This window comes from Notolepis coatsorum, assembly GCF_963971535.1.
Source record: "Notolepis coatsorum genome assembly, chromosome: 3".
NCBI classification, from domain to species: Eukaryota; Metazoa; Chordata; class Actinopteri; order Aulopiformes; family Paralepididae; genus Notolepis; species Notolepis coatsorum.
The window spans coordinates 76424313-76434058 of record NC_140167.1 but is presented as its reverse complement, the minus strand read 5'-3'; the positions used below and the strand labels follow the sequence as shown (position 1 = coordinate 76434058).

General features: G+C 40.0%; 1 protein-coding gene across 5 annotated transcripts in view; it reads right to left on the bottom strand.

The window, feature by feature from the left end:
- The window catches only part of nfic (nuclear factor I/C), a 137573-nt gene extending 137139 nt beyond the window's left edge, over positions 1 to 434 (bottom strand). For all 5 annotated transcript variants that reach the window (XM_084310216.1, XM_084310214.1, XM_084310217.1 and 2 more), the window contains exon 1: positions 231 to 434. In XM_084310216.1, the coding sequence (XP_084166342.1) occupies positions 231 to 233 (3 nt within the window). In that variant the 5' untranslated portion in view covers positions 234 to 434. The remainder of the gene's footprint in view (positions 1 to 230) is intronic.
- Positions 435 to 9746: the final 9312 nt, after the last annotated feature.

Sequence of the window (9746 nt, the reverse complement as noted above, 5' to 3'; positions counted from 1 at the left end):
AGGTGGGACAGAGAAAGAGAGACCGAGACACACAGAGAGAGAGAGAGAGAGGTGGGACAGAGAAAGAGAGAGGAAACTGTCGTTTTCTGTTCCACTTTAAACTGCGTAGCTCTTCGCTGCGGCATGTGGGAGAGATTTACCGGAGGACTCTACCCCGTTTCACCGGGAAGCCTCCTCCTGACAGCCTACCGCGAGCCTACCGGGATGCGTGTGAAAGCAGAGATTCCTACCATGTCTCGCGAAGCCTCCACCGGGCCGGTGACTTTAAAGCTGTCTCACCGCCTCGCCATGTCCCCGACTCCCCTAAAGCTTCTCTCGTGCATCTCGGTTGTTTTCATTTCATTTTATGATGCGCGTGCAGGAGGAAATCCGCGGTGCTCGAGACCAGACACGTCCCGCGATGAGTCTCTCATGGCAGACTCCCCCCGCGCGCCGCACGGTAGGCTGCGACACGGGAGAATGGAGAACTACATTTACACTCTTCCTCTCTCACCCCTCCCTTCCTCCCTCACTCCCTCCCTCCCTCCCTCTCTCCGGGCAAAGGGAAACTGAGGACAGGCTGTTACATCACAGGCCAAACTACAGACATAATAATAATAACTGCCAAACAATTATAACATAATATAAATAATTTGTATCATTATTATTATTATTATTACTATTTGTGGTGGTGGTATTGTTAACGCGAAATAATAACAATAATAATAATAATAATAATAATAATAATAATAATAATAATAATAATAATAATAATAATAATAATAATAATAATAATAATAATAATAATAATAATAATAATAATAATAATAATAATAATAATTATTATTATTATTATTATTATAATATTAATAATAATAATAATAATAATAATAATAATAATAACAAATCATAAAAGTACTCAGGAGCTACAACACCACCATCACAACACCAACAGTAGGTGTTGTAATGTGATGGTGGTGTTGTATTAAGTAGGTGTTGTAATGTGAGGGTGGTGTTAACACCAACTTAACACCACCATCACATTACAACACCAACGTAATACAACACCACCATCACATTACAACACCAATTTAATACAACACTACCATCACATTACAACACCAACATAATACAACATTACCATCACATTACAACACCAACTTAATACAACACCACCAACACATTACAACACCATCCTAATACAACACCACCATATCACATTACAACACCACCATTGCATTAAAAACACCTTATTACAACAATACAACACCATATCACGGCACCACCTTAACCCTTTCACTGCCACACGACAGAAGGTTAACCCTTTACTATCACACAACTGACGGTCGCCGGCAGTGAAAGGTTGTGTGGCAGTGAAAAGGTTAACCGGCTGTCGTGTGGCAGTGAAAGGGGTAACCTGTGTATTGTCGCAGTGAAAAGGGTTAACCGTTTGGTAGCACGGCAGTGAAAGGGTTAATACAACATATTACAACACCACCTTCGTAATACCACACCACCCTCCCTCCTAGAGATGGGCTGGTTAGCAGGCTGGGTAGGAGCAAACCTTTCAAAACAAGTCATATATGAGACTTAAAGAGGAAAGAAATTTAAGAAGAAAGTACTAGTATGGAAACTGTGGCCACATCGGAGCGTTCATCTGTTTCCAGAGCAAAACGCCAGCTCCTCAAAGCGCTTAGGCAGACTAACTGCCTGTAACTTTACCATTTCATTTGACCATCCCAGACCATTACTGGCATGTGGAGAGGAGGCCATAAACAACTTGCTGCTGTTGCATTAAAAGCACATGACTCCAATCTGTCCGTTTAAAGGTTGACTCTGACTCCGTTTCATGATCATGTTTCATGTTTAAAACACATGAATAACACTGGCTGTTTAAAGGCCCAGTCAGGTCCTTGTGTGGTGAGTAGGCTACGTTAGGGTTAGGGTTAGACTATGTATCCTGATCTTTTTATCAGTTTATAAAAATACATTAATCTGAAAAGAATACTTTCTTCATTCCTAAAAAATTACTTTTTGGGCATAAGAGCTTTACATCTGACATCTATGACCTGTTGAAGTTCTCAGATTTACTGAGGACCCATAGCTGCAATTTGAAATTTGAAAGCTCCATAGCATAACTGAAAATGTATGTAATTATCTGTGTGATCAATTGATCAATAAGATTATACAACATTATTATTTAAAGCAGAACATTTACTTGCAAAGGTTTGTTATTCATTGATCATTTTCTATACTGTCACTAAGAACAGCTGCCAATATAGGTTATAACTAGGGATGTCCGATATTATCGACCGACCGATATTATCGGCCGATATCGGCAGTAAAATGTGATATCGGAAAATATCGGTATCGGTTTAAAAACAAACAAAAAACAATAACAATATTTGTTATATATATATCCAGTGAAATGATTAGTTACCTGAAATTATTCAGTTTTTTGGACGGGAAAACCCTGCATATATCGGTATCGGTTGATATCGGTTGATATCGGTATCGGAAATTAAGAGTTGGACAATATCGGAATATCGGTATCGGTAAAAAAGCCAATATCGAGCATCCCTAGTTATAACATATGTATTAGTGTTGTCACGATACCAACATTTTGACTTGGATACCGTTACTAGCCTAAGTATCACGATGCCGATTAGGGATGTCCCGATCCGATCACGTGATCGGGATCGGGGCCGATCACGTGATTTTCCGAAAATCGGGATCGGGAAAAAATAAATAAAAAAATCTGCCATTTTTTTATTTTAATTCTTTATTCAACAAACATGACCATGTTCACGTCTTAAACTCATACTGAGGCCTTAGTTTTGGTTTTAAATTGCATATCATCATTAATTTATTTATTGTCACACAGAGCAGAAGAATTTCGCCAAAACAAACCAATAGTATCCAGCTGCAGAACTCAGACCCAAATTACATTTTTTTTTATTTTTTTTTATTTTTTATCCCAATTTCTCACATTACATTCACCCTGAATGTTGACGTTATCCAGGTGAAAAGTTAACTTCATAAATCATTTGATGTATAATTAAATCAAAGGAAATGCGTTTGGGTCTGAGAGTGTGGCTGGTCTGCCGTTCTGCAGCTGGATACTATTGGTTTGTTTTGGCAAAATTCGTCTGCTCTGTGTGACAATAAATAAATTAATGATGATATGTAATTTAAAACCAAAACTAAGGCCTCAGTATGAGTTTAAGACGTGAACATGGTCATGTTTGTTGAATAAAAAAAAAAAAGTAAAAAAAAAATATATATATGATCGGATCGGGAAATATCGGTATCGGTAGATACTCAAAATCACATGATCGGGATTGGATCGGGAGCAAAAAAATAACAGCGCGCCGGCTGTTGTGGAGGGGGGGGGGGGCAACCGCGAGGGGGGGACGACACTCTCTCGTTGTCGGAACACAGTGTGAGAAGAGCATTTATGCAGGTGAACACCAGGAAGGCTGCTGGCCCAGATGGCATAACAGGACGTATACTCAAGACCTGGCCAACCAGCTGGCCCCTGTGTTCACCGCCATATTTAATCAATCACTGGCGGAGTCAGTGGTCCCTGCCTGCTTCAAGATGTCTACCATCATCCCTGTGCCGAAGAAACCCTCCCCAGCATGTCCAAATGACTACAGACCGGTGGCACTCACCTCTGTGGTCATGAAATGTTTCGAGAGGCTGGTCAAGGACCACATTTGTGCCTCCCTCCCCAGTGATATGGACCCTATGCAATTTGCATACAGGACAAACAGGTCCACCGACGACGCGGTCTCCCAGGTACTGCACAGCACCCTCTCGCACCTTGACCGTCAGAAGGGGGGCTATGTGAGACTGTTGTTCATTGACTACAGCTCAGCGTTCAACACCATAGTCCCCACCAGACTGGTGGACAAGCTGATCGAGCTAGGTCTGAGCTCCGCCCTGAGCGCCTGGGTACTGGACTTTCTGAGCGAAAGACCCCAGGCGGTCAGGGTGGGGGGTCAGACCTCCAACACCATCACCCTGAGCATCGGGTCCCCCCAGGGCTGTGTTCTGAGCCCCCTGCTGTACTCACTCTACACACATGACTGTGTGGCCAAGTTCAGCTCCAACTCCATAGTGAAGTTCGCAGATGACACTGTGGTGGTGGGGCTGATCTCGGACAACGACGAGAAGGCCTACCGGGAGGAGGTTGAGGTACTGGAACGCTGGTGCCAGGACAACAGCATGCTCCTGAACATTGGCAAAACCAAGGAACTGATCGTGGATTATAGGAGAGGACAGCAGGAGACACACACACCACTGATGATAAACGGGGCTACCGTGGACAGGGTGAGCAGCTTCAAGTACCTGGGGGTCCACATCTCAGAGGACCTGACATGGTCAACACACATAGACACAGTAGTAAAGAAGGCGAAACAGCGTCTCTACCACCTGAGACAGTTAAGGAAGTTCAGAGTATCGGGGAAGATACTCCAGTCCTTCTACTCAGGAGCTGTAGAGAGCATCCTGACCGGAAACATCACTGCCTGGTATGGAAACAGCACGGCACAGGACAAGAAGGCCCTACAGAAAGTGGTGCGCTCAGCCGAGTGTACCACGGGTATTGCACTACCCCCCCTGCAGGTTCTATACAACAAGAGGTGCAAATCCAGAGCCTGCAGGATAATGAAAGACCCTCACCACCCCAATAACAGCCTGTTTCAGCTGCTGAGGTCAGGCAGACACCTGCGAACCCCAGCTACTAGGACAGAGCGGCTTAGGCTCAGCTTCTTCCCCCAGGCCATCAGAGCCATGAACAATGAACATTGAGTGCTCAGAACATTGAACTGTCCACACACAAGCACACATGAACACACACACGACACGCACACTGTGCACGCTCACACACGAGCAGCCACTTAACACTTTAACATGAGCGGGCACACACTCATGTCGCACACACGCACACTTATGGCCAAAGGAAAGGACACTTTAAATTAGAATAACAGGAACAGTGTATTGCACTACCAAAGCTAACTAGCATGTCACACATGCTCTGTAAATAACTATGTACAGATACCGAGATGTCACTCCATGTTACCTGCTACCTGTTACTGCACAATGTTGTTTCTTCTTTTGATTCTATTATATGTACCACTGTATTGCACATCGTTGCGGGCAAGACCACCCGCATTTCATTGTATACCTGTATGCCGTGACAATTAAAACTCTTGACTTGACTTGACTTGACTTGACTAATGCCGATTCTATAGGCTGGACAAGATATGCCTCCTAAAGTGTGTAAACGGAAGTACAGGAAGTACAGGCTACAGGCTTTCCGGTTTCGACAAAACAATTATAGAAACGTGTGAAGTGCACAATATTTACTCGTTTAAGCCACTGCAACAGCTTTGCCTGAAGAATTTACTACATGACCGGGACGTTCTAGCTTGTTTGCCGACAGGATTCGGGAAAAGTTTGGTCCGTTCGGAGGCAGCTTCCAGGGGAAGTACATATACCGGAAATTCTACCCCATACACACTTTCGGCCGTAGTTCTTTACCAGGCTTTATCTCACGGAGGAGATAAAACTGGGAATGAGGTTACATATTTTAAAACGATACCATGGTAAAAGCCTAAAATATCAGGAAAAGTAATGTAATGTATTATTAGATGACAGAACATGGAAGATTCTTTATAAAATTCTTTAATTCATTATAATTAAAATTATAATTAATATTTTGACGCTGTTGAAATGTAAATAATAAAAAGTATTCTGTTACAGCTTCTGAGCTATACTAAAGCTAATGTCAATTTGTTATTATGTGTAATCTCTCCACAAGCACTATGTTAGTGCTTGTGCCAGCACAGGAGATAAGATTATATTAAAAAAGATTATATGTATATATACTAGTGCTGTCAGGCGATTAAAAAAATTAATCTAATTAATTACAGGATTTTTTATTAATTAATCTAATTAATCGCATTTTAATCGCATAACCATTTTATGCCTTATATTCTATATTCTATAATCATATTTCAAATTGCATGTGTCCGGATGGCAGAATTTAGTACTGTATCTACAAAACCTTCTGTTTAATCATCTTCCATCTATTAATTTGCTTAGATTTTTCAGGTCTGGTCAATTTGAGCATGGTGTTATTCACAGTCAAAGATAAAAAAAAAAATTATTGATATTATCATTTGGTTCATTACAATTTACTCAAAATAAAATTTTCATTCAATCAATCACCACGCAGATTGATTGATTGAATGAAAATGTTATCAACCGATTGCAGAATGGGTACAATACAGTACGGCTCAATACACACAATTGTTAAGGGGATGCAGACCAGAGAAAGACTTTCGTCTTGTTTACATCAGGGTCCCCCATTTTCAATTCATCATGAATTGTAAGTAAGGGTGCAACTTGCACCGTGCAATCCATTCTTTGTGGATCTAGCCCACAGTATTTCTGACACTGGGAATACATTCCCTGAGATTCATAGATGTCCCTAGAATCAGATACCAAGAACATGCAAATGGACTATATTAAAAAAACAATCTGTAAATGTGTATTCTACATTCTTATGGAATGAATGAGATAAAAAAAAATATTATAAAAAAAAAATAAAAATGTAATTAATTTTGAGTTAATTTTCATAACGCGATAATTTGCTGTGTAATTAATTAATCTAATTAACGCGATAAACTGACAGCCCTAATATATACACATGTAAATCAATATCTTCCTTTTGAATAAAATAGGTTCAGGTATCAGGATTGTTAGCCTAATTCATGCCAAAGAGTAGCCTATAGCAGCGGTTCTCAACAGGGGTGCCGCAGAGAACTGCCAGGGGTGCCTTGAGATAAATAAATAAATAAAAACGTATTTTTTCTTTTCTTTTTTTAATTCTTTTTAGATTACAGAAAATTATAATTAAAGTGCTATCTGTTGCAGCTGCACTGTTTTCCATGAAAATACCATATTTGGATAAGTTTGACCATTTCTAAAAATCTGAAAATCATTATTTAATAAAACACAGAAAAGGATCACCAAGTTACTCTGGATATAAAAAAAAAACTTTACAGACAACATTGAGACAAAACTTCCTGACACATCTCCATCCAAACTCTTGGAAGAACTCATTGACATCTCATCTGATACCACCTGGAGAGCTAGTTTCAGAGTGTGGTGCTGAGTACCAAGTATCTCATGATGCAGCAGTTAAGGTGTTGATACCATTCAGCACCACATATCTGTGTGAAGCTGGCTTTTCATCCATGACAGCTCTGAAAACAAAATATAGGGCCAAGTTGAGCCTTGAGGATGACATGTGTGTTGCCTTGTCAAAGATCTCCCCACGTATTGACCGTATTATTAGCCAGCAGCAGCAGACCTCGCATTGAGCTAGACATTTCCACTGAGTGAACGAGTGCTTATTTTCTGTATTTATTTTATTTTATTTTTTGAGAAATGGTAACTTGGTGATCCTTTTCTGTATTTAAAAAAAATACATGATTTTCTGTTTTTGAGAAATGGTCAAACTTATCCAAATATGCTATTCTTATGGAGAACAGTGCAGCTGCAACAGATAGCACGTTAGTGATAATTTTTTGTAATTTTATTTAAAGAAATATGCTCTTTGATTTACTACTACAAGCAGTGTAATGTCAACAGTAGACCTGAAACACCTGTTAATAATGCATTATATAGCCTGCATATACACATAAATGTGTTTCCCAGTTTCTTAAATAAACATTATTTTGAAAGCAAGCACTTTTGTCATCATTGTAGCAAAAAAGACAGGACCGGAAAAGTCTTTATCGTATGTAGGGGTGCCCTGGAATATTTTATTGAACACAGGGGTGCCCCTTGGCAGCAGAAAGGTTGAGAACCCCTGCCCTATAGTATAGAAAATGTATGAGAGAGAGAGACTCACTCTGCCCCTCCCTCACTGTAGGTAGGAGAAGGAAACCTCTCTTATTATTATTATAGATGTTTATTTCAGGGACAACGTACAAAAAAAACCCATTAGTCGCCGAAGAGAAAAGATGCATTGCACTAGAATCGTAGCTTTTGCTTTTTCTAGAGTAAAGTATAAAGTACCACTCTATGGGCCAGTGTTCTACACCATTAAGGGTTAGGGTCTTTACCCTCTAGAGCAGGGGTGGGCAATTATTTTTCCCAGGGGGCCGAATGAGCAACTGAAAATATGTTGGAGGGCCGGGCCAAAATTCCAAACTCAATTATGCATAATATACATTTTATTTCTATATAAAAAGCAGTAAATGGCATTGTTTTGACCCCTGGTAAGAGTGTATGTTATTATTTGGCAATTAAAAGGTGAGGTTAGCTTTCAAAAATATAATTTATTCAAATAGAATTTATTTCCAAAATGATAAACAAAATGTGAAATATTAATAACAATGGGCATTTTGAGTTTCATATACTATTGAAACAAGGATTGTCTTAGCTTTCTAAAGACATCACATCATCTTATAGCAAAAATAAACAAGACATGTCACTGAACTGTGTAAAGAAAAGTGTCCCAGTTTTGTAGCCTTTTTTACTTTACATGCCTATATTAAACATTTAATGTTTTCAGAACTGTGTAAAAAAAGAAAAAAATGATCAAGTGTCCCATTTCACTTGTTATATTTCCACATTTTAGTGTTCTTCAGGTATTTTTTTTTCATTCAGTGTGAGAAATCCAGTCTCTGTTGAGCTTTAACAAGTCCATCAAAGTCAGGTTGCATGTCTGTGGTGGAGATGCGAAGCACAGATGTTCATCAGTGAGAGAGGATCTGTACCTGGACTTGGTAAACGTCATGACTGAGAATGTCTGTTCACATATAGGTGGATCCAAAGAGAACCAACATCTTCTGAGCATGTCTCCTCATGTTTGGAAAGTTCTCCTCCTTGAGAGCAGAGTAGAACTCTAGCAGTGATGCTGACTTAAAGTGCTCTTTCAGTAGTGAATCAGACTGCAGGTCAATGAGTTCAAGCTGAACAACTATCAACACTGCAGGTAAAGGGAGAGGAAACCAGCTGCATTTCATCAACCTTTTTGAAATCTTGAAAACGCCTTGAAAATTCATCATGCAGTGCTCCCAACATGGATGAGTACCTGTGCCGGTGATCAGCTGATGGTTTGACTTCTTTCAGGGTTTTCAGGTGTTTGAGATTGTTGCTGCCTAGTTGCCTTGAAATTAATTGCAACTTTGTCATGAAGGCTTTCACATGGCTATGCATTTCATGATCAAAAATGCCCTTGCCCTGCAGTTGTGTGTTCAGTAGGGATGGGTACCGTTCACATTTGAACCGATACGGTACCGGTACCTGTGAATCGATACCGGTACCCAACGGTACCTTTTTTCTGTACTTTAGTCTCTAAAAATGTTATCTACCTATCTCAGTTGTGAAAAAAAAAATCCAAACTTCAAATAACCACACGTTCGACAGTTTTCGGCTTGCCCCGACTGCTTTGTTGTTGAATCAAGTCAAATCCTAGGTAAGCGTATATTGTGCGTGTGTGAACGTTGACATGAAAAGAAAAAAGTACGGTAATTCTTTTTTTGTTTTTTTTTTTATTATCATGTAATCTTTCGCGGGCCGGTCAGAATCATCCCGCGGGCCGTACAATGCCCAGGTCTGCTCTAGAGTAAAGTATAAATTTCACTAGGGGCCATTCTTCTACACCCCACTTGTTGTTATGGCATCTCTCACTATCAGTAACAAACAAGATGCTCATGCAATAGAGAACATTGTTTTAGGAGCTC